A 25,651-nucleotide genomic window follows, 5' to 3' on the forward strand; every position below is an offset into this window, starting at 1 on the left:
GACCTACACCTGCTCTGATGAAGGGTCATCGACCTGAAACGTTAACTCTGTTTCTTTCTCCACAGCTGCTGTAAAAGAAAATTAATGGAATTGCCCAAGTGAATTTTGCTAGCATGTAAATGTCAAGTTCTTATTTGTCTATGCAGTTGTTTGAATTGCTGTGGTGGGATTAAACTCAATGATCTTCAACAGAAGCTGCATCGTGGCATGGTGTAAAATTTCTGCCATGCTGGAACAAAGGCTTCCACTTCAACTTTATTCCTAGAACCAGTCAACTTACAGGAACATACAGAGGAACTTTGCTAGGAGTACTGGGTGCGTGACTAACCCATGTCAAAAGAACTTAAGAAACTGGTCTCAGACCCAGGTCAAAGTTCTCATGTATGAACCTACTGGAATAGGAGTACTTCTTTGTGAAAATAATCACAAGATAATTATGGGAGAGACATTATCTACCCAGACAGTCCCAATTACAGCATCCAGTTTATTCTTAAATGATCAGGATTTCATCTCTGCAACAACTGGAAGTCATTTGAATCTGTGCCTCCTGGTCTTATGCCATTTATTTTGAAGTAATTTTCAGCATTTTGTTTTCCATACTATTAACTAGCATATTCCATACACCTTTCAATGCTCCATCAATATTTCTTCATAACTCAAACCAACACTAGGAAGCAGTTTCGTGGCTTTTTTGGACTGCTTCCCAAATGTCTCCTTTGTGTCTTGCTGGCCAGAACTGGATAAGACATTCAAGGTACGGTCAGTGCAGAGCACTATATAGTTTGATTATGACTTGTGTTCTACTTCTTAGCTATATAGTTTCAACATTCTATTTACATTTTGCTGCTCTGCATTGGTTGGACACGTTGAATCTATGTAGATTCCTAGGTCTCTGTTACAAATTTCAGGTTTGCACTTTTGGGTTCAGTGTCACTGGACACTCCTGTAAGTTGACCCCATGCCCCCTTTACCACCAAATATCTATTCACATAAGGGTGACCCGGGGCCATAACAATAAGACCCCTCATTGTGTATAGTGGATTCCTTGATCTCACATTTGCCCTATATATGTTTCTCCTCTCTTCAGTAAGATCAACTGTTAAGCAGTCTAGTGAGATGAAGGCAATTTTAAACTAACAAACTGGTTTCTATTACACAATACATGACTGAACAGACTAGTTTTCAGTGAAACTCAATTTCCAAGTTATGATCACGGTGGGAGAAATGCACTGTTAATTCAGTCCCACTACTCCACAGGTCATAAGATATCAAATAACGTTTCCCACCTACCGAAGAATAGCCAAATTAAACACTTTATTTATCCCCCAGAATAAAGCACACCAAACCAGGTTTCTTTAAACAACATTAACTATTTATTAGAAAAGAAATAATAGGTCTCAACTACTAACAAGATTAATCAGTATATAAAAAACCCTTTTATTTCTTTAACTCTCATGCACACACACACATTTAAAAAAGTTAACCAGGGAGAAAGGATTTTTGAGTTTACAGCTGTTTCTTAGGAATAGAACGAATAATAAAAAAAAATTGAGTTTATCATGTTCTGTAGGATGTTTTCAGTACAGTGAGGAGTCCCAGAGTCGAATAGTCAAATGCCACTTGAAGTCTCTCCAGGCAAGTTTGAAGAACAGTCTGTGATGGGTAGGCATTCAAGGAAATTTGGCTACAGCAGGTGTTACATTGGTCTTTCAGCAGGGGTGCAGCAACAGGTCTGCTTAGGACTCTCAGCAGCAGTATAGCAGTAGAAGCTTTCTTCAGGTTTCAGGATTTCCCAAAACACCGCAGGAAACAGGAACCACTCTGAATACAGGAATTCTTCAGAGACTGGAGGCAATAGGAATCTGCTACCTTTCACATGTAGGATTCCTTTTCAACAGATGCAAGTCTTCTTTAGAGAGAGAGGTAACACTTTTCTGGGTCTTCCTCCCTTGCTCCAAGCAGGTCAAAGCAAGGAATTCAAATGCCTGCCCTTTGTCCGATTCACAGGCTTTTTAAAGGGTCCAAGGTGAAAAAAACAACCTTCCTGAACAGTGGTCACATGTCCAGACACAAGTGTCTCCCCGTCACTCAAAGCTGCTCTGAAGAAAGGTCAAACCCCTGTGGTTTCCTTGAAATCACTGGCTTTCCTGTCCTTCTACAAGTTCAACTTCATTTCAAAGCACCCATAAATTTCAACTGTTATGAACTTCCTTTCAAAACATTGCAGGAATTCCAACTACTTGCAGGTCAGTATCCACTGAGCAAACAAATATTTTTCTCAGTTTTTTTAAACACAGAATTCTAAGTTTTTTGAATACATAAACAAAACACTTGTAACACCTATTGCTCCTCTTAAAAAAAACACAAGCTTAACCCTTGATATGGGTTTTCCTTCATTTTACAAGGCAGGGTTTTAAACTAGTCGCCAACAAATTCAGTGCCTTGCTGACTTTTTAAAGTGCAAGTCAAACTTTTTTTTTAAAAACACATGCCTCTCCCTCAACTGTCAAGTGACAATCAAAACTATCAATAGCTCCTTGTTGGTGTGTGGGTGATGGCAACACATCGTCCAGCTATCTAGGACTCTAACTGGAAACCCATTCCATGGATTGATCAATCTACAATCACCTCCCTGTTCTCTAGTGTCTCCCTCATTAATGATTGTCAATGCTGTGCAAACTTCCTACCTAGTTTCTCTTGGCATGCTACTAAAAATATCTATCCTTGGGAGATTTAGTACATTTCCATCCTTCTCAACCTATGACTTCCATCTCATATATCGAAGTCATTAATTAGTCATTTTTACTTGAGGAAGGATGTTACCGATATCCCTACTTGTGAATAGTTATGATGCTGCTTATACTTACAGCCTACACACATGTTGGGCGTCCTGTCTTTGAGGAGGGACTTAAGGCTTCAGACAATTTCACAGCCCTGGCTGAAAACTCATACATGCAGTCAATTTTTTAAGTTGTATCCTGAAGAAAGCGACAATCATCGCCAGACACCAGGAGGGCCCAACATCCTGTGCTACAAAACGTAAGTTCAATGGATATATCTGTACTGGCACCAGTTTAGAAAATGAACACTATTAAGTAGATAGCTTTTAAGTGTCTTTCCCATTCATGTGGTTAGCATAGCTAACATAAGGAAACCACAGATTACAAAATAATGAGCAACTTCTACACAAAAATGTTAGAACTGGATTACATGTACGTGCAGTATTTTTCAAATTGCAATTATTAATAGGATTGTACTATTGTGATCCTTTACCTTAATGACAGATACTAACAGTCCATGAATTAGTTGAGAAGATAACAATATCATCTTTAGATGGAAGATCGAAAGATTATAGTTCTGTAGCATCATCATTTTGCTGCCTTCCAAGTGGAAACATATATACATCCAAAATGCAATTATGGTACAATTTATCCAATCTTAATCAAATCTTTGTTATCAGAGAGCAAATTAGGAACACAAAATATTAGCTATTGAAATTAGTTGATTTAAATAATTACCATTTATGTAAAATGTAATACCTAACTCCAATACGAAATTCAGTAACTTTCCCATACTAAATATTTGGAAGTTGTTCAAACTACCCTGAAGCTATAGATCAATTATAAAATGACAAATTGAACACAATACCAATGCATCTGATTTCTGTACACATGTAATCACCTTTAATATATTGCCAAGTAATTACATTGAATTGGAATAGAGTTTAAAAAAACACAAATCCAATATTGGTACCTTAACTCATTTAAATGAATAATTCTGCATCTGAATTTAATTAAAATAATGCAAAAATAGGATTTTTACCAAGAAACTAGTGAATGAGTATGGATTAGTAATTGTGAATAGAATAAAATGACTGAGTTGAATTACACAATGTCAAATGACTAAGCACAAGCAATGCTCAATATATGCCTGTAATTCAACTCGTACCCTGTTATTTTGCATCCTATACAAACACATGCAATTATTCTGCCACTAATTTCTGTGCATAGATGAGAAGGCCACTGACACTAAACAATTGAATGAGATGAAGAGATGTGTCAGTACAAAATATGTCTGCTCTGCAAAATTATAGGAAATAATAATCTCCACTTTCCAATAAGGAAATCAGTTAACATTTTGTACAGACTATGTAGAAAATAAATGATTGCAATTGCATTAATCTGATGTGCAAAGTTTGAGCAATTTTCTGTTTTTAATTTGTACACATTTAGTGATATCATGATGTAGTCAGAGCCAAATTTGATCATGCTGACAAAAGCAGATGGAAATTTTACATGGGTTGGATGCCATAATACATGTTTCGGCAACTGAGTGCAGTCGACAAGTGAAATTTAACTCTAGTTGAATTTCTGCAAACAAGGGATACAAGCTCCATTTTTATCATACAACCCCATCCATCATTTATCTCCTATATCATAATACTTAACTAACCTTTCAAAGCTTTTCTATTGTAGTTTGTATCTTCGATCACTAGCACTATAACTTCTGCCAAATTTTTGCCTGTGGCTGTATTACTTGATAGAACAGGAGCTTTTTGTGCTTGTGCACCACTGAATAAGAATTGTAATGTGGTCAGTTGACAAGAAGTGTGTTTTAAACAGATAATTCTTGTCCATCATTGTAATAATGTAAGACAGTTCCTCTTCCTATCACAACACCAAGTCGTATGGAAAATTTGCAGCAATTGTATTGCTGTCAGTAGAAAATACACACTTCAGTGGAAAAACACAATAAAAGTTATCTTAATCGCCAGATAGGTAAGATTATACTAAAAAAGTTGTATGCCATTGATCTGAATATCATAAATAAGTGCAAAGTCTGCACAATCTGTATGGCCATCTCATTCTTGACTGCACGACAGCCATCATCCAACTTGTTTTCTCTATTTTTTTCTCTCCTACTATATTCCCATTTTGACTTTACCATCATCGTTAAGGCCGTTCAGCTTCACATCCTACAACAGGAAGCATGTTTTTTGGAAAATGACATAACATTAGACTACAGTACTTTACTAGAAAATAAAATTCTAATTTTCTCATGACAGGAAAAGTATTGCTGTGTTTAAAATTTTCATGTACATTGTTTAATGATTACTGCATGTTTGAATCAAGATTGTAAGTTTAAATTTTATGGATACATAAGGAATTTTAAACAAAGGTACAATATTAGAAGTAATTCAAATATTAAAATTTCATGCTTGGATTGGGTTTACATACCTATGGGGAAACTTTGATTTTCAAGGTACTTTGTTTCACATAATTAAGGAGACCACACTGCTAGACTTTATTTCTGAATTTACTTAAAATATGTACTTTCATATTTTCATAATATGGTGACTTAATTTGTGTTCCTTGCAATATCAAGGGAAGAAAAACACAAAAATTGAACATACAGACTTGCTGACCAGCAGCTAGCTTATGTAGTACGTATCAGACCGAGGTTTTGTATAACATGCAGCACTGGTAGGTTGTGACTACTGCTACATATACATTTTTATAATCTTCCACTGCTAACCTGCAGTATCACAAAAAAAACAGCATCTTTTATTCTTCTTAGTCGTGTTATATTTCACAGAAAACATCTCCGTAAATTCAATAACGCACATACCGCCTTTTATTCAAATGGAACTAGGTGACCAAACTGTACAAGACTTGCAATAATATGTTATGTTCTTTGTGTCGACGCAAGTGGTATATTCTTGATGAATAGTGTCCCTCTAGCTTGTGGGAAACATAGTTACAATCAAGTGTTTGGTTTGCTGAAGTAGGCCCCATCAAAACTCTCAGGAAAATAAGCCTCAGTTCTATATAGGTTGGGTAGCTCATATGTTGAATTCTGTTGGTTGAGGCAGCTGCGTTTCTTCTGCAACAGAGAAAAAAATCCACTAAATGTGCTAAAGTTTAGAAAAAGTGATTGAAGAGAAGCAATAATTGGAACACAGCTGCATTTACGTGAACACATTGGTGACTTGCTCACTGTATTGGTTTGCTGCAAAAGAACAGATTACCTCGGGAACAAAAAAAGTCAGCAGACCCAACAAAAAAAAAAAGTACTATTGATGTTCTGGTTTTAAGGTTGGACCAGGTACAATTTCACACTTTACACATTTGACAAACTTACGTCAAAGAAGCAGACATTTATTCCCTAATGTTGACAGTTCTGACAGTGAATAGGCGATCAAGGAACAGAATAGTTACAATTTATTGAAAACTACATTTTCCACTTTATGTTTTTACTTTGCTTACGTTTAGAAATGAAGGTGCACTGATTGAATGTAAAAGTTTGCGAACAGTGTGAGGCAAGTTTCCACAGTCCTTTTCTGCCTGAATCACTTGTTGCTCCAGTGTAGCTGCATTCTGTCCAACCATCTTCACAAAAGTCTATAATAAGAGAATTAGAATATCCACAAAATAGTTACATCAAAATGAAGAAGCTACCATTTTTCACCAAAACCGGTGTCTGATCTTATGTTGAGTAAAACTAAGATCTTTCTTGCAACGCTAGAATGATTCTGGAATATCTGTAAATGGGTGAAAGCACAAAAACCCTGAGGGCAATAGAACAGTTATACAAACAAACACACACACACACAACTAAAATAATCCAACTTTGTCTGGATTTTCTGTCCGAGGTTTGGGGGGGGGGGGGGGGCGGGGGGGCTTGGATTCTGCTCAATTTGCAGGGAGTGACCAGCGGGGACAAGGCTCTGATCTATTACACCCCCTCTATTTTTGCTGTTATTTCTGGTGAACAGCAGGACTGCTTGCCCAAAGTAGGTGGGCACATATAAACAAGGCTAATGATGTGGTGACTTATATGCCTCAAATTTTTCAGCTCCATCACATTTGCACTAATTCATGTTCATGCCAGTATAAATGTTATCCTGCCATTTGTCAGCATTTCCACAACCAAAAAAAAGCATCTTCATATTTACCTTTCAAAAATCTAAGTAATTTATAAAACCTCTATTAGATTTTCTCTTAGCTTTCCATGCCTGGATCATGCTATCTTGCTTTTAGGGTTGATGGCATTAACTTGATGGCAGAAGTTAGAGGGACAAGCTAACACATTTGTAGGTATTGTAAAAACCTACTTGCTGTATAGTTTTTGTTTGTTTCTTTTGCTGTTGCCACCGCTTAAGTCATTTGGTTTAAGGCTTGCCATTTAACACCCATCATCTTTACAGACATAACAAATGGGTTTCTCGTTGGGAATCTCTTTTCTAACTTTGCTCTTGGAAGAGCAGGAAGGCGGAGAGGGAGGCCCGGCTTCTGAGGCTGCTGGTACCAACTTTCTGATATGACCAAGTCAGAAAGTAAGCTATGAATTCCCATCTGTTGGATTATAAATAATTGGCAAAACAAACCACACAAACCAGGAAGGTCCCAGGCTCAACCTCTGGTCTGTGCTAAGTTAATTGATGTCACCCATGCATTAAATAAGTATACAACAACTGGCTTCTGCAACTTAGCTAGAGTGGAACACTGGACAGGATCTTAATCCTGATCACAATATTTAGAAACCCTGGCTGGTAAAATGAAGAGAGAGAAAGTGTGTGTGGGAGACGAGATCAAGCTCAGCTATAATCCCCTCATGTTTTAATATCTGCATGTACATACCATTCAGTCAAACATATGGATAATAGCTACGAATATGGATAATGAGAGTGAATAGAAAATTGTACATTAAAAAGGAGCTAACAATTTCAGGAACTAAAGGGGGAAAATTCAGTAAGGAAAAAAATCTCAATTTAATTCTAAATAATCAGTTTATCATCAGTTAACTATTTGAAACTATTTTTCCTATGTTTACGAACTGTATGATAGCAATTTGCTGTTTCTTCAATTCACTTTACCAAGATAGATTCTGGTCATACATTTGCTTAGAGGCATTGGACATGTGCACTATATAGTGCCTCTATAGAGAGAAAGATATGGATGAGTGTGCAAAGAATCATCAAAATTAAAAGGTTGAAGCAGTAGTTCTTGCACCAAAAGATCATTTCTGTTTAGCCTTGCAAATTTTAAAATTAGAAGCTTTTTGAATGCTAACAAGAACATTACCAGACAATAGGAGGAATCTAGGGGAGTTACTACAGTTCTTAAATAAAACTGTACTTGCCTTATAAAGTAACAGACAATAATATGAAAAATAAATTCTGAAAACTTCTTGCTATTAGTTATATACGGTGCGTGGTAAAGGGAAGTGAAATTCTTATCAAAACATGGGAGAAGGCCTATTTTAGTCTATTATTAAATGGCCTTCTAACAATGCTCAGCTTTGAAAAGTGTGAATTATATTATAGTAAGGTAATGGATGTCCTTCGTTTTAAGTCAACTGCAGTCAGTTCCCAAGTAACTCACCAAAGCTTCTTCGATAGTACCTTCCAAACCTACAACTATCATCTAGAAGGATAAGGGTAGCAGGCGCGGAGCAACACCACCACTGCATTCTCCAAGTCGTGCACCATACTGACTTGGAAATATGTCGATGGGTGAAAATCCTGGAACTCCCACATATCACTGTGGGTGTATCTACACCACATGAAATGCAGTGATTCAAGAAGGTGGCTCACCACACTTTCTTAAGGACAATTAGGGTTTGATAATAATGCTGGCCTTGCCAGCAATGCCCACATCCCAAGAACAAACTAAAATATCCACTTCTGAACAAGGTTACCACTTTTTTAGCAGCCATTCCTTTTCAATAGGTAGGCAATTCAAGATAAGAGTAGAGAAAAATATGACCAGATCAATAGGACTGCTGATCCTTCCTGCAGATCAGTGATATTGGATTTCAGAGCTCCTTATTAAAATGGCTGATAATCATAGTTTGATAGGATAATATGACTGTTTTTGTAGAATTCCAGGTGTGGTCAACAACTTCATTTTATGCAGTGCTGTGTGAATTGAGGCGAATTGGTGTTGGAGGAGACAGATCAACATCTGCTTTCAGGAGAACACATCTTCAAGAATGTTATTGTAAGCAGGATGTTTCTTCTGTGGAAGACATCATATTATGCAGCAAAATGGGATGCTCTAAGGAAAGGGATACAGGTTAAAAAACAGCAACTCAGGAAGAGAATACTAAATTGCTTATATTAGATTAGATTAGATTAGAGATACAGCACTGAAACAGGCCCTTCGGCCCACCGAGTCTGTGCCGAACATCAACCACCCATTTATACTAATCCTACACTAATCCCATATTCCTACCAAACATCCCCACTTGTCCCTATATTTCCCTACCACCTACCTATACTAGTGACAATTTATAATGGCCAATTTACCTATCAACCTGCAAGTCTTTTGGCTTGTGGGAGGAAACCGGAGCACCCGGAGAAAACCCACGCAGACACAGGGAGAACTTGCAAACTCCACACAGGCAGTACCCGGAATCGAACCCGGGTCCCTGGAGCTGTGAGGCTGCGGTGCTAACCACTGCGCCACTATTAACAAATTCAAAGATATAAAAGGCGAGTGCTAAAAATATAATGAAAGGTATGTTAGTTAAGTGAAGGAGGACAGGGAATAAAGTGATCAAACATTAAAATGGTATCAAATTATGTTGTAGGAAAGGAAAAATAATACCAACATATGGGCAGATTACACAATACAGCTTTAAGGCAACATAAAGCATACGGCACTGAGCTAATACTTGGAATGGTAGATGTAAACTGCATTGTAGCTAAAACTTAGCAGTGCTCACAGGATGTAGAAGAGTGTGATTCCATTTACTTTCAAGATTTTTAATTAACAAAATATAAATAGAAACCACAGAAGTCATTTAAGAACACGGATCCTAAGACTGGTCACAAGTGCCCAATCAAATCTATTACCACACATGACAATGCTCAGTTTATTATCTACCCAAATTATTTTCCAAACTATAACGGTGTCCTATTTTGGTCCCTAAAGGGGACTTTGAAATATTTGAAAGGAGTCAAAGTAGTGCAACACAGATCAAATCTTAGAAAGCAATTAAAAATATTCAACATGTCTACTTCTTCCCAATACTTTTCAACATTAAAATAAAATTAAAAGTCAATAAAAAGTTAGCTTTCATGTGCAAGCCTATGATGGCTGTGAACTGAAACCTGAATTTGTGTGTAAAGCAACTGGCCTCGGGGCAAACAAAAATGCTTTGATGAATGCAATGGAAATAGTACAGGTTGCACCATATCCTTTTGATCTTATCGAATTACCAGTAAACACTGCAGCGACAGACTATATATTTCACACTAAAAACTGTGAATGAGATTCATTAAGAAATACTAAACAGGACCAAGTGCAGATCAGCAGATTGAAGTTCCAAGTTTAAAAATTCCAAAGTTTTAACAACTTTTTTTTGTGACTTTTGACCCCAAGTCCATAATTTGCAAAAAAAAACTTTTGAGAGCTGAAATTCAGAGCTTCTATAAGCCCTCCCAAACCATATAAAACACACAGCAGACTAGGAAACTGAAGGCCATGGCCATCAGGTGGCTACATGCCCATTTTACTTCTGATGTCAAAACTGTTACAAGGAAGATAAAAATGTATCTATCATAATTAACCAAAATTCCAAAACTGTAGTCAAAATAATTTCAAAAGCACAAGACAAAGACTAAGAATGAGGAACTGAAAGCCCAGTCACAAATGTTAATTAGTTCTATCACCCGAGTGGGATTTGTATATTCTAACGCTAGTTTGGCCCTAAATGATCACATCCATCTGATAAGGAAGTACTCATTCATAACTTGATTGGCAATCAAAAGTTTTCAGTCAGGGGTCAATGCTTGAAAGTAAGTTAGCATTGCGATCCTTGTAGATTGTGATGTGCAGTCATCTGTATACAGAGCGATAGATAAAATGCCTGTCAGAAAACAGTAACAGAAACCATTATAACTCAAAAGATTAAAAAACTTGAAACTAGACAGATTCTGTGTCAGCCAGGGTGTTTTCACTGGGGAGAAAAAGGGTAACTACTGGGGAGGGTGGACAGAGAATACAGTATTAAAATAATGAGGAAAATCTGTAAGGTAGAAGTAAAAAAAGTTTGTGGTTCAAGATTAGAAGATAGAAATATAAGCTAAAAAAGTTACAAAGAAAAGCAGCTGAGCTTTCTCTTTCTTCAAAAAGTGCTTTTAGGTTCTTATCATGATTATCTATTACTGCAATTATACAGAGTTTTCACTAAAAGGGTAGTTCATAAAAATTACAAGTCATTGTCAGAATTTGAGCTAAGCTTTTTAAAATTTAAATTTTCTTCATCTCCAACTCAACCTTCCACATTTCTTTTCAACAAATTTGTCACTGAATGTTCCTTGAATCAAGGGGCTGGGGAAGTGAAAACTGCAGAATTTCCCACAAATCTATTTTGTAACTGAGTCACACCATCTGCTATCTAAAAGAGGTAACCAAATAGTTTAGAGCATGTCACTAAAGTGTAACGATCCATCTAAAAAACACTCTGCAAGAACTTTTAAAACTCATCTGATGTAGGATTCATGCCACAACTCAAGCATGTTACAGCAACACAACCTGAGGTCTATTTTACATTTAGACATGAGATATTCAGAAATTTAATTTCATTAAATTGTAACAAATGCAATTAAAGTTACCAACCTCCATCTTATCAATCTTTGCATACACCTTCTTCATTTCCAGTGCCTTAACCTTTATTTTTGGAACATTTTCATCCAGAATTTGTGAAGAGTCATTTCGAATCTGTAAGAAATGGAAAACTTTAGTTACCATATACAATTAATTTAGCCAATCAGAATATTTGTAAGGCATTACCTCACAGAAACATTGGTCCGGATTTTTTTTGATCGGCAGCGAAGTGACAGTGCTTGCCACTGACCTGGAAGAGAGCTCCCAACAAAGATCTGACAATCGCTGCGGAGTGGATTTCATTGTTCCCACCATTCATCCCGGCTACAGATATAGGGGACCTCTGGCGTCTAGCAACAGTGGTGTCATCAAGCAGGCTAAGCAGTCATTCACATTGAAGAATTCTCACAAACCAGGAAGTAAAAATCACTGATTATCCTTCACTTTTTAATAATTTTACAAAGAGCAAAATATAGATTGGGGCATACATGTGGGATTACAGTAAAGCTGAAATATCAAACAAACTTTTTAAAAGATATTTTTTAAAGCTATGGAACTATATCAATGGAAAAATGTGATATTTCACAAATATAAAATTAGCTTTTCAGGGCCAGAGATTGTTCCACAATAATAATGAATTAGTACGCCATTCAAAACTCAGTTAAACCTCATTCAATAAAGTGAAACTTTTTCAAGGATTTTTAGTGAGGCAAATAGCGTAAAATAGTAAAAAGAAATGATTTCTAACAGTTCCAGCCGTGGGGATTTCAACAGTGCACCCTGTGAAGGAGGCGGGGTGAGGGGGAAATCACTGACAGCAACTTCTGGATTTCCACATTTTACTCTGCACATGCAGATGCCAGAAGTTGCTGTCAGTCTCTCAGTTGTAATGACGGCAAAAGCTAGCAGTTTCACCGCCATTACAACCGCAAAATTTGGGCCATTATGTTCCTCTGCAGTCTTTGCTTCCCTAATCACCTTCTTTACTCAACTTAGTACTCTAAGACCTATCAAGAATTGAGTAGCCCTTACTAGACAGATAAATGTACACTCTTCTATGCCCAGCATATTTCTAACTAACCCAATTTCCAATATAATGGATCAGGTTATGGCACCCTCTCCAAGACGACAACACAATCCAGCTTTGCTGCTTCATTGCTCATCAGACAGTTGTTCCTGAAATCTAGTAAAATCAACTCTGTCATTTTATTCTCTGCAAAGTACAAGAGGGTTATTGATAGCATTAAGACAGAATCACAGACAAAACTAATGGGATTTAAAGAAATGCTCATGTTTATACATACCTTGTATCAGCCTGCAAAATGAAACAGATGGATTTTGCATTAGGAACAGTAAGGCTGTCAGCATTCACCATCACTAAGGAGTACCCAGACAGCAACTTCTGGCATCCACACACATGTGCCGTTTAACACGCAAGTCAGTAAGTTTCTGTATGAGTTGCCCTGCTTCTCCAAAAGCTTGCTACACCGGTGCCTCACCAAGAGACTCGCATACCTACAACATGAAATTGGGGAGCATACCCACTAGATGTCCACTAAATATGCCAGAGAAGTTAGGGCTTGTCTTTTCAAATGTAAGTGAATTTTTAACAGTGTGATGAGTCTTAATTACTGTCAACCAACCCCTCAAACGCATAAGGGTGTAATCGCATTCCTTCAGATTTGAATTATTGTTGGTGATTTAAAACTTTTTAAAAAAAACTTTTGCTTTCTGTATATGATTTTACATTGAATTAAATATTCTAACTTACATTTTCTGGTTTAGGCTCTTCCTGTCTCAGAAAGGATTCTTCAATCTAATGGGTTAAGACGACACACCAATTATTTGCCCTGTTCACATACGTCCCAGATCCCCTGCAGAGGGCACTGAGCTGTTTTGACTGTTCGATAACCACAAATAGTAGCGTAAAAGCTCACAGAAATTTTGTAGGCAAGTATAAGCGTAATGAACCCCAAAATTCGGCCCAACACAGAAAAGCCCTGAACAGGCAGGGCAATCATTATTTTTCTGTGCCATGATACTTCACAGGACAGCTATCCAGGTATGTGCATGCTCCGGTTTATAATGCAAACAGTAATGTTCCAAAAATCTATATCAGATCAGCCAACCAAATTTATCATTCACCTCAAACAAGAGGTCACACACAAGCTGGAATATGCTGTTATTTTCTAAATGCAAGTACTCGGCTGAATAGTTCATTCTCTACATTCTAATAAGAATATTAGTACACTTCAGCTCTGCAATATAAGTGGGTATTTATCAAGCCCTGTCCATCTAAAATGTCAGCAAAACCTGCTAAACACTCAATACAATGCCAGGTTCTTGTTTTTTTTAAATTCATTCTTGAGATGTGAGCATTTCTGGCAAGGCCAGTATTTATTACCCATCTCTAACTGTCCTTGAGAAGGTGGTGGTAAGCCGCCACCTTGAACCGCTGAAGTCCACGTGGTAAAAGTCCATGTGAAGTCCCAGACAGAACAAACTACATACCTTCCCATGCATTGGAATATAATCTTCATCCTTTTTAAAAAATATGCAATGTATGAATTGGCTCTGCCATTACCACTATATTTGGTACAAAAGTAAATACAATACTTACCATGTCAAGCATTCCACAAAATTCATCTAATCTGATTAACATTTCTTCAATGCTCTCATCAAGTTCCTTAGCCTACACAATAAAAAAACACAAGACATTGTATGAGTCCATGTTGATAAATGGATACCTGAGCCATATCCTAATCACTTCCCATTCGAGTCTAGGGTATAGTTTACTCAATATATTAATGGTGTTATTTCCTGGATCTTAAAAGGGAACTCTACTTGCATGTTACATGGATCGTAAACAAAGGAAATTTTTTTTATTCTTTCATCGGATTTGGGCATTGCTCACAAGGTCAGCATTTGTTGCCCATCCCTAAATTCCCTTGATAAGCCATTTCAGAGGGCAGTTAAGAGTCAACCACATTGCTGTGGGTCTGGAGTCATGTGTAGAGTAGACCAGGCAAGGACACACCTTCCCTAAAGGACTTTAGTGAACCAGATGGGTTTTTACAACAATCAATGCTAGTTTCATAGCACCATTACTGAGACTAGCTTTTAATTCCAGATTAATTAATTAATTGAATTTAAATTCCACTAGCTGTCGTGCTGGGATTAGAACGTGTCCACAGGGCATTAGCCTGGGCTTCTGGATTACTAGTCCAGTGGCATTAACACTACACCACTATCTCCCCTCTAAGAAAGATTTTTTTGTTCATTTTTGGTATGTGAGCATTGCTGGCAAGGCCAGAATTTATTGCCCATCCCTTATTACCCTCGAGAAGGTGGTGATGAGTCGCCTTCTTGAACCACTGCAGTCCATGTAGTGTAGGTACACCCACAGTGCTGTCAGGGAAGGAGTTCCAGGATTTTGACCCAGTGACAGCGAATGAACAGTGATATAGTTCCACGTTAAAGTGGTGGTAGTGTTCCTGTGCACCTGCAATCCTTGTTCTGGTAGAGGTCGTGGGTTTGGAAACTTGTGTGAAAGGAGCCTTGGCAACTCGCTGCAGTGCATCCTGTAGATGGTACACATTGCTGCAACTGTGTGCCAGTGGTGGAAGGAGTGAATGTTTTAAGGGGTGGATGGGGTGCCAATCAAGCAGGCTGCTTTGTCTTTGTGTCAAGGTTCTCAAGTATTGTTGGAGCTGCACTCATCCAGGCAAGTGGAGTGCATTCCATCATACTCCTGACTTGTGACTTGTAGATGCTGGACAGGCTTTGGGGAGTTACTCGCTGCAGAGCTCCCAGCTTTTAACCTGCACTTGTAGCCACATATTTGCATGGCTGGTCCAGTTAAGTTTCTGGTCAATGGCATCTCTCAGGATATTGTTGGTGGGGGATTCAGTAATGGCAATTTCATTGAATGTCAAGAGGAGATGGTTAGATTCTCTTTTGTTGGAGATGGTTATTGCCTGGCACTTGGAAAGTGCGAATGTTACTTGCCACATAGCAGTCCAAGCCAGAATGTTGTCCAGGTTTTGCTGCATGAGGGCAAGGACTGCTTCAGTATCTGAGGAATTGTGAATGGTACTGAACACTGTACAATCATCAGCGAACATCCCCACTTCTGACCTTATGATGGAGGGAAGGTCATTGACGAAGCAGCTGAAGATGGTTGGGCCGAGGACACTACCCTGAGGAACTCCTGCAGTGATGTCCTGGGGCTGAGCTGAATGGCCTATAACAACCCTTTGAGCTAGGTATACCTCCAGCCAGTTTAAGATATTTTCCATCACTTTAGTCACAAGAAGCATTATGTTAATTTGGAACAAAGGGCAGATATTATTCTTAAACATAAATAATAGGAATCCTTCTAGATTGAATTCCCAAGATGGGGTTTAAGCAGGTATTCTAGTCTGACATTTCAGTGCAGTAGTGAGGGTGTGCTGTATTGTCAGATGTTGCCCTTCAAATGAGAGATCAACACAAAGCTTGGTCTGACTATTTGGGTGTACAGAAAAGATCTTACGGCACAATTTGAAGAGGAGCATAAACACTGTGTTTTAGCCAACATTCTCCCTGTAACCAACATCACCAAACCAGATTAACTGACCATTTATCTAATTTGCTGTTTTCACGTTAGCTGCTATATTTACTTTAGTAACAGTGATACTCTTCAAAATGATGACTGTAAAGAGCTTTGGGACATCCTAAGGATGTGATATGGTGCTAACTAAATGTAAGTTCTTTTTTCCCCATTTGTTTTAATTTAAACTTTAATTTTGACAATTTTATCCATGCAACAAATTTGTGGAGGTGTACAGTGTGAAAACAGATTTATAGCACATAGTCAAAAGTAACCTATCAGTATTCCAACTATATTAAAAATATAATGGCCACACAATCTAAACCAGGAGTGGCAAGGCTTTTTGTCTTCGTGGGCCACTTTGATGCATATCATGGAGTTTCATAGGCCACATATAAACTTTAAACAAATGCATACATTTCAATCTCTGGAAACTAACACTTCTTGGTGTCCACCAAGAAAGGCCAAACAATCAGGCTCATAAAATTCAAAAGTAGCAGATAAAAAAAATACAAGTGTAGACCGAACAGAGATGCCCGAGGAAGTGGGATTATTAGCAGGCCAACTACAAACAGGTACAGGGTCAGGCTGCTGGTTTCCTGGAAGACAAGAATTCATAAAGTGAAGTGAGGGAGTCTACCTATTAGACCTCCAAAAGGAAGATAATCCTAGAGGGAACAAAATCAGCCAGAGCTCAGCTGGTAGCACTCTCACCTCTGAATCAGAAGGTTGTGGGTTTAAGTCCCACTCGAGAACAAAAATCAAGGCTAACACTCCAGTGCAGTAACTGAGGGAGTGCTGCACTGTTGAAGGTGCCGTCTTTTGGATGAGACATTAAACTGAAGCCCACCTGCCCTCTCAAGTGGATGTAAAAGATTCTATGGCAGTATTCCAAACAGCAGTAGGGAAGTTATCCTCACAGTCCTCGCCATTATTTATCCCTCAATCAACATCAGAAAAAGAACAGATTATCTGATCATTATTACATTGCAGTTTGTAGGAGCTGGCTGTTGCGTTTCTACATTACAACAGTCACTTTAAAAGTACCTCATTGGCTGTAAAGCACTTTGGGATGTCCTGTGGTCGTGAAAGGTGCTACATGAATTTTTTTTCCCTTCGTGGGATGTGGGCGTCGCTGGCTAGGCCTGCATTTATTGCCCATCCCTAATTGCCCTTGAGGTGGTGGTGGTGAGCTGCCTTCTTGAACCGCTGCACTCCTTGGGGTGTAGGTACACCAACAGTGCTGTTAGGAAGGGAGTTTTAGGATTTTGACCCAGCTACAGTGAAGGAACAGCGATATAGTTCCAAGTCAGGATGGTGAGTCCAACTATATGGTTGCAACTTCAACTATGAGTTAATTAGCTCTGGTATTACTTACAGATAAAGTCAGAGAGAGCCGGGCACAGACTAAAAAAAAAATGTAAAAAAGGAACTGAAAAGAACACTAAACAAACACACAAATTAAAAAATGTCTGTATTGTGTGTTCTTATGAACAGATTTAATTTGTCTGGTGTCACGTGATTGGCACAGTTCAATCAGAATTGATACAGGCTCATTGATGTACAAGACTAATACAGACTATATGTAATGTGTTCCCATTTTTGTCTTATAAATTAAAATTTCTGTTCAGAGGAAAAAGATAGCTCAAGTTACTCCCTCCTTTATAAAAGTTGAAATTATTAGTCTAAGGAGCACTTTTCTAAAAAAACCCTTTTACAATCTTCTTTATTTTTAACTGGCTTGCGAGATCCTGAAGTCCAGGTTTCTTCCCAGTTGGGCCACTTCATTAAGAGAAACAACTCATATGCTTACATAGGGAATGTCAAGAGCCACCTGACATTAGAAAAACATGCACAGGATGGGAAAACAAATAGTTAACTCTGTAATGCTGTTTTATAGGAAATGTAGACCTTTCATACATTTTATATCATGAACTTTATGCTAAGTACCGTTTATGCATATCTTGTATTAAATTCCAGAAAGCAAAGTAGTAACTGCTGTGTTGGGTTCTAATAAGAGTTTATTGATTAGGTTAGGCATAAGTAAAGAATGTCATGCAATGATTAGGGATAGCATGTTGTATGAATCTAGACATTTAAGAAACAAAGGGTGGATGTTAGAACAATCCAGGAAGATTGAATGGCTTAGAATGATTGAGTCTATCTGCAGAATGTATAGTTTAACAATAAGAGACAGGAAAAAGACAGTTAAATGATTATGCTGGCTGCATATTTCTGATTATACTGTTAAAAGATTCCAACTGTGAAGGACAATGTATGCTGATTATGTATAATGGTCTGCTAACATAACAGTAAATAGGCTATTGTATACATGAATCATTTGAATGGAAGGAGTTGGTTACCTTTACCAAATATGATCAGGGAACGCCTGGAGATGAGAGTTAGAGAAGGATGAGGAGGGTCCTCTGAGGGGTGGAGGGGTTCTGTGCACAGTTTCATGGGAGAGAAACCAGAAGTGGAATTAAAGAGAAAAGAGAAGCTACGACGTGTCAAACTGTGTCCAGGCTGCATCGGGGAGTAAAAACCGTGTGTAGTCCATCAACTGCTGCCTGTTAAGTATAATCTTTATTCAATAAATCTCCTATCTGCTTGAAATAGCTTTGTCGTCTGTGTGATTTTGTCTGGTCCAAGAATATTAGTTCAAAACTGAGTTTCTTGGGGGTCTGTGGCTCCAAAGCATCTCTGTACCTACTTTAATGTCATCTTCTTTCTGCTTCTTATAGAGGAGCTCTATGGAGATATGCACAACAGGAGCATTTTTTAAAAATTCGTTTGTGGAATGTGAGCATCGCTGGCTAGGCCAGCATTTATTGCCCATCCCTAGTTGCCCTTGAACTGAGTGGTTTGCTGGGCCATTTCAGAAGGCATTTAAGAGTCAACCACATTGCTGTGGGTCTGGAGTCACATATCGGCCAGACCAGGTAAGGACAGCAGATTTCCTTCCCTAAAGGACATTAGTGAACCAGATGGATTTTTAACGACAATCGACAATGCTTTCATGGTCATCATTAGACTAACTTTTAATCTCTTAATTCCAGATTTTTATTAATTGAATTTAAATTTCACCATTTGCCATGGTGGGATTCAAACCCATGACCTCAGGGCATTAGCCTGGGCTCTGGATTAGTCATCCAGTAACATTCCCACTACACCATTGCCTCCCCATAACAGGGAGGGAGACCCAGTTATTGGTCGTAAAATTCTGAGTAAGGTTTTCTTCGACAAAAAGCAGCAAATTACTTTGAACAAAATATACTTGCCCTATATTACCTCTCCCCTCTTTAAAAGAAACATAAGTAAATAATGTAATTTTAAGCAACCAGTGCCAATTATGTCCCCATAAATGTGTAGTAACAATAATTAATACACTGATGAGAATCCTGCAAACTAACAACATAGAAAGGTACTGACAGCTCCAATTATCACTGAAAGCTGCTGCTACCGCCCCAAAAATTAACTGCAACCAAATAGAGGTTCCACATAAAATAAAATAAAGTGCTTGATAACTGATGATCGGGGGAGAAGAAGTGATAACATTGGAAGAGTGCACAAATTAAACAATAGAGCTGGCATCTGAATCCCTGAAATAGATTACTACCTCGTGACTACTTACAAGTACCCATTATTCTCTATTTCAATGCAGCTTTGCTTGTGTGTCTAAGTAAGATAAAGTACTATCTGGTGTCATGCAGACCCCCACCTGCCAAGAATGAGGTATATTAATTTTGTCATATGAACATTGATTTTAAACTGTTGCTGGAGTGAAGAAAGGACTTGTTAAAAAAAAATCACCAGACACTTGGCTGAAAAACATTTGCATACTAACAGACAGTGCTTGGGGAGACAAAGGACTATTCCCTGGTCCACTTAACCCAAAATGGACTTTGATCACCAGACATTGAAGGTGCGGAATCTCGCATTCCAGGATGACTGCTACGATGGCAGAATCCACAGACAGAAGTGGTCAAACCAGCTAGTCACATGACTAACTTGCTGGGCTACCTGGGGGTTTTTGAATTGTGCCACAGAGACAGAAGGCAGTTTTGAACTGGAACCTGGAACAAGGAAACCCCTCTCTTGCTTTTCTTCCAAGCCACCAGACCCACGGAAGACACGTAAACCTCAAGAGAGAAAAGATTCTGACCCCGAAACAGACTGAATCATGCACTGGGCCCCAACAAATTGCATGTCTCACCGGCAACCAAAGACTTCACAGCAAACTCAAAGGACAGTAAAATAGAAACCCATCTATTGCCTCAAAATTTTCCCCTTTAGTCTTTTCTACTTTTCTGTCTCGATCGGTGTGTGTGTTTCTCGCTTATGCATACTGGCATGGTCGTGTCACATATTCGTAGTTGGTAACCGGATTAGAGTTTAAGATGAATAAACTTCTACCTTTCTTGTTTAAAATCTAAGAAAATTGTCTGAATTGATTTAGTCTTACAATTGGAAAGCGGTAAACAAGGATTCACTAACGGGGAGCTAAAACACGGTGTTTATTTAAAAATTAAACCCTGTTACAGTTAAACCAGGCAAAGGCTGAGAGGGAACCCCTGGACCCCTCTCACCTGGTCATAACACTGGTTAACAAAATAAAAAGAAAAACTTTGGTATGATACATTGAATATTTAATTATCAAAAACATATTTTGGACAGTCACATAGTTCTGAATCAAAGACTGTTAGCACGCAATGTTATATGCATGTAACTAGCAAATGTACTTTTTTATAAGCTAAATAATTAACTGTACAGTAATAACCCCAATAAAAAGGTCAAAAATGTATTAACAAGCCTTCTTTAAATCCAATTCCCCTTTATATAATCAACTCTCTGGTCACAAATCAACTGATAATGAGATGTCCACCTAGTCTGAGGACTTGATTAATATTGCTTTCAAAGTAACTGATGGGAGATGCAACCATGTCCTGGGAAAAAAAAAAATCGGATAACATTCTAACCTCTTCCCCATTGAAGCACAATAAAGATGACAAATTCAGCCACTTGGGGAGAAATCATAGACTCAGAGGCCCGCAACTTGATGATGCTGCACACAAGTGTTCCAGAGCACTACACTACTGCACGCAAAAGATTTTAGACATGCATCACGTTTTTTTCTAAACTATTTTTTCAATAACAATTATTTTTCCTCAAAAGTGCCAAAATTACCATTTTAATGAACCAGTCAGTACAAATAAAAATGGCATTTAAACTCAGAAGTAATCTTACTAATTTGTCTTTTGCGGGTGGTGGGGGAAGTATATATATATATATATGTATGTATGAGTAAATCCGATTAGAATTATTCAGATAACAATGCTTTCCCAATCATACCCTGAAACAATCTTCAAGCACTGCTTACAGCACTTGATAAGCATTTTAAAATTGCAGTCAGGAAGGCATGGAAAACCTGAAGGCCTCAGGTAGAAGACTTGAGGAATGCCACCATACCTGAAGTACATAGATAGGCAGCTATTGCTTAGGAATCTGTGCCCTAAGGGGTTATGTTAACAGACTTACAAAGGCTTAAATCAGAGACACCAGTTGTTGCACTCAAATCAGACACTCAATTCTGTTAAATTGATTCTACAGGAATCAGATGTTATTCTAGAAAGGCATCATAGAGGAATGTTGCGCTGATCGCTGGATTGATCTTGGGCTTTGGTTCCCATGAAATGATACTGCATATATGGCATTATCTTAAAGTAATGTCATAGTACTTCATACTTCATTTTTGCATTTTACTGTAGGTAATAAAGTTAAGAGGTGATGTCTTCAAACATTATTTGCACTATTACTCCTATAATGTTATATTGTGGTTCGTGTTCCAGACAAGGGGGTTGCATGTTCTCATACAGCACTTAAATCTATATATCTATTTCACAAAATATTATTTAGTGGAATGGTTCTTTCAAAGGCAAGCAATATAACCTTGCTGATGAACGTCAAATTTTATTTCAGGATTTTGAATTCTGCATCTGACCCATGTTTACTATTCAACTATTACAAAAGTTTCATATTGTGGGACAATGAAAATGAATCAGCAACATTACACAACTAACTGGATACTAAACGAAATAAACTACATTTCTATTTCTTACGAAAAATTAAGAGTTTTAGGTTCATGTTGTATTTAAACTGGTTCAGGTTCAGAATGGTAGTCCCATTCGCAGGATTTTGATACCACAGCTCAACATTAGCAAAACTGAAGCCATTAGTTCAGCTCTTGCCAGAAGCAAGTGCCACTAGCACCAACTTCCAAATTTCCTGAGGCTTAGCCCAGATGTTGTGCAGCCTCCAAGTTCTGTTTGATCTCAAGCTTAGTTCACGACCAAGACTGGCTTTCTGGAACATACGACATTTACCATACCTCACCACCTCTGCCCCCTCATTCGTGACTTCATCACTTTTACAACAGATTTCTCAAATGGTCTCTTCAGTGACCACTCCACTGCCATAAACTTTAACTAATCCACATCTCAATCACCCAAGTCCTCACACACCTCAACTAGCCCACAGTGCCCAAGCAACCAAAGCCATAGATTTGCATCAGCCTACCAGATTTGGGAATCATCTAGCCATATATCCAAGTCAGCAACTTCTATTCCTAATTCCTGCTCGTTTGATTGCCTTCATTCTTACATTCTCAACAGCTGATTTCTCTGCCATTATGCCCCTATGCTTTATTACCTTTCCCCTTGCTTGAAAACTCTTCTAAAAATTTACCACTTAATTATGCTCGTGTCTTCCTCATTCTCTCAGGTGTATGAACCATTTATCATGACTAAAAGATATGAGATGGACTAATATCATTCGTAATATCTTCTAGTCTTGATAAAAAGTCTGCACATCCAAAACATCAAGTCTGTTCCTTTCCACAGATGCAGCCTGGCCTGCTGTGTTTCTAGCATTTTCTGTTCCCCAACAGTGTGAAACTGCCTTCCCCAGGAGTATTACATTGTCCCCTCTGGAGTTCAGTTAGAAAGGAAAAGACTTGCATTGATAGGTAAACTAACCCTCATCGTCCTTCTCGACTTGTCTGCAGCTTTTGACAGGTTTGACCACACCATCTCTCCTCCTATCATCCAGCTGGGTGTGACTGCTCCCATCTGTATTCATTCTTGTATATCTAGTCATAGCCAGAGTATCTCTTGCAATGGTTGCTCTTCCTGCCCCCACACCATTACCTCTGGTGTCCCCCAAGGATCTATCCTTGGCCCCCTTCTACTTCTCACCTACATGCTGCCCACAGCGACATAATCCGAAATCACAGCATATGTTTTCACATGTACGCTGACAACACCCAGCTCTACCTCACCGCCACCTCTCTTGACTCCTAAACTATTAAACTGCTTAACTGACACCCAGCACTGGATGAGCAGAAATTTCCTTCACTTAAATACTGGGAAGACTTCAGGCCCTGCTCCAAACTCTATTCTGCAGCTACTGATTCCATCCCTCTCCCTGGCAACTATCTGAGACTAAGCCAGACTGCTTGCATCCTTGGTGTCATATTTTAAACCTGAAATGAGCTTCTGACCACATTCTAACCTCTGTAAACTTGAGGGCATCCAAACTTCTGCTGTCCGTGTCCTTATTTGCATCAAGCCCCATTCGCCTAACACCCCCTGTGCTCCTTGACCTACACTGGCTCCTGGTTAAACATTGTCTTGATTTTTAAATTTTTTATCCTGGTTTTCAAATCCCTTTATGGCCTCACCTCTCCCTATCTCTTTAGTCTCCTCCAGTCCCACAACCCCTTCGAGATAGCAGTGCTCATCTAAATCTGGCCTCTTGGGCATCCATGATTTTAATTGCTCCACCACTGGTGTCTATGCCTAGGCCCGAAACTCTGGAATTCCCTCCCTACATGTCGCCGCCTCTCTTTCCTCCTTTAAGTTGCTCCTTAAAACCTAACTTTGAGCATGCTTTTGGTCATCTAACCCAATAGCCCTTTTATGTGGCTTGGTGCCATAACACTCTTGCGAAGTGCTTTGGGTCACTTTATGTTAAAAGCACTATATAAATATTTGCTGTTGTTGCTTTAGTACCTTTCTCAACCTCAATAGGTGCCAAAGGGCTTTAAAGGCATTTAAGTACTTTAGTAGTGTGGTCACTGTTGTAAAATACGGGAACGTAGCAGCCAATTCGTGCACAGCAAACGGCAGTGAAATAATGACCAGATTATCTCTTTTTAGTGAAGTTGGCCGTCCCATTAAATATATTGCCACTCTTGCGAATCCACAAAAATACAACAAATGCAGTGTAAATGTAGCCCCCGAGATATTTCACACCAGAAGGATCACATACGTGCCATTTGAATTTCAGATCTAAAAAGGATTTCCAACGACTGCTGAATGGACAGGACTAACCAAATCTACAACAGCTAAACCATAAAGCTGTCAGTTTTGGGTGTGAAGATTTTATGTACACCTTACTCTGACTATAAATATAATGCACTTAAACACAAATTACACCAAATAAAAAATATTGTCTTTCTATCATTATATTGATGTTTGAAGTTAAGTTACTGTTTTAAACTGGGTGTTAAATCCATTAGGCTATGCTGAGCCGGCTCTGACCAAGCGTACGTACCTCCAGACAGGGATCAGCTCTCAGACACGCCGCCAGTTCCTGTGCGCCCTGCTGCATCACCCAGCTGTGCACCGCCCCGGCCGGCCTGTCCACAGGCTCCAAGTCCGGGCTCCCGTACCCTCCGGCCGGCCTGCCCACAGGCTCCAAGTCCAGGCTCCCGTACCCTCCGGCTGGCCTGTCCACAGGCTCCAAGTCCGGCCTCCCGTACCCTCCAGCCGGCCTGTCCACAAACTCCAAGTCCGGGCTCCCACTCCCTCCGCCGAGCCTGTCCAGCGGCTCCGAGTCCGGGCTCCCGCTTCCTCCGGCCTGCGTGTCCAGCGGCTCTGAGTCCAGGCTCCCGTTCCCTCCGGCTGTTTGCTGCACACCCTTCTCCATCTCCTCAACCATGAAACAGATTGTTCCTGCGCAACCTCTCCGCGTCTGGGCCGGTTACCTCGGCGACAACACGAGCGCGTCACTACATGCTTGGCGCCAGTGAGCCTCCACTCCTGCAGGCGGCGGTGACCGCGCCGGCCGCGGAGCGACACCTGGTGGTCGGAGGACCGAACCGGACAGCACTGATCCGGGTACCAATGATGTATAAACGGCCTCTGGAAGTTCGAGCAGTTTTTGAACCTTTCCTGACAATTAATTACCCAAAAATTGCTGTGGCAGTCCAACGAATGGCGTCCGTTGTTAGCCTTGTCAGTTCCCGTTTTTTTCATTCGTTCATGAGATGTGGGCATCGCTGGCTAGGGCAGTATCCTTAATGTGCAAGTTGCTGGAAGTGCGGGTTAGAAGGCGCCTCTATGGTGTATCTCTCATCAAGGAAATATAAATTAGAATGCTGAAT

The 25,651-nt window shown here is 39.1% G+C and overlaps 1 protein-coding gene across 2 annotated transcripts; it reads right to left on the reverse strand.

Moving 5' to 3' along the window:
* Positions 1-1,350: 1,350 nt before the first annotated feature.
* On the reverse strand, positions 1,351-25,305 carry LOC137378094 (biogenesis of lysosome-related organelles complex 1 subunit 4-like). 2 transcript variants are annotated; one of them, XM_068048177.1, is made up of 6 exons: positions 24,820-25,305; positions 14,236-14,307; positions 13,387-13,431; positions 11,628-11,729; positions 6,267-6,401; positions 1,351-5,883 (listed from the first exon to the last, which is right to left on the reverse strand). In XM_068048177.1, exons 1-6 carry the CDS (start codon positions 25,204-25,206, stop codon positions 5,764-5,766), a joined length of 861 nt encoding a protein of 286 aa, XP_067904278.1. In that variant the 5' UTR covers positions 25,207-25,305; the 3' UTR covers positions 1,351-5,763. The 2 variants fall into 2 exon arrangements, with proteins under 2 accessions (XP_067904278.1, XP_067904279.1); XM_068048178.1 differs by lacking the exon at positions 13,387-13,431.
* Positions 25,306-25,651: the final 346 nt, after the last annotated feature.

This window comes from Heterodontus francisci, chromosome 16 (genome assembly GCF_036365525.1).
Source record: "Heterodontus francisci isolate sHetFra1 chromosome 16, sHetFra1.hap1, whole genome shotgun sequence".
Lineage (NCBI taxonomy): Eukaryota > Metazoa > Chordata > Chondrichthyes > Heterodontiformes > Heterodontidae > Heterodontus > Heterodontus francisci.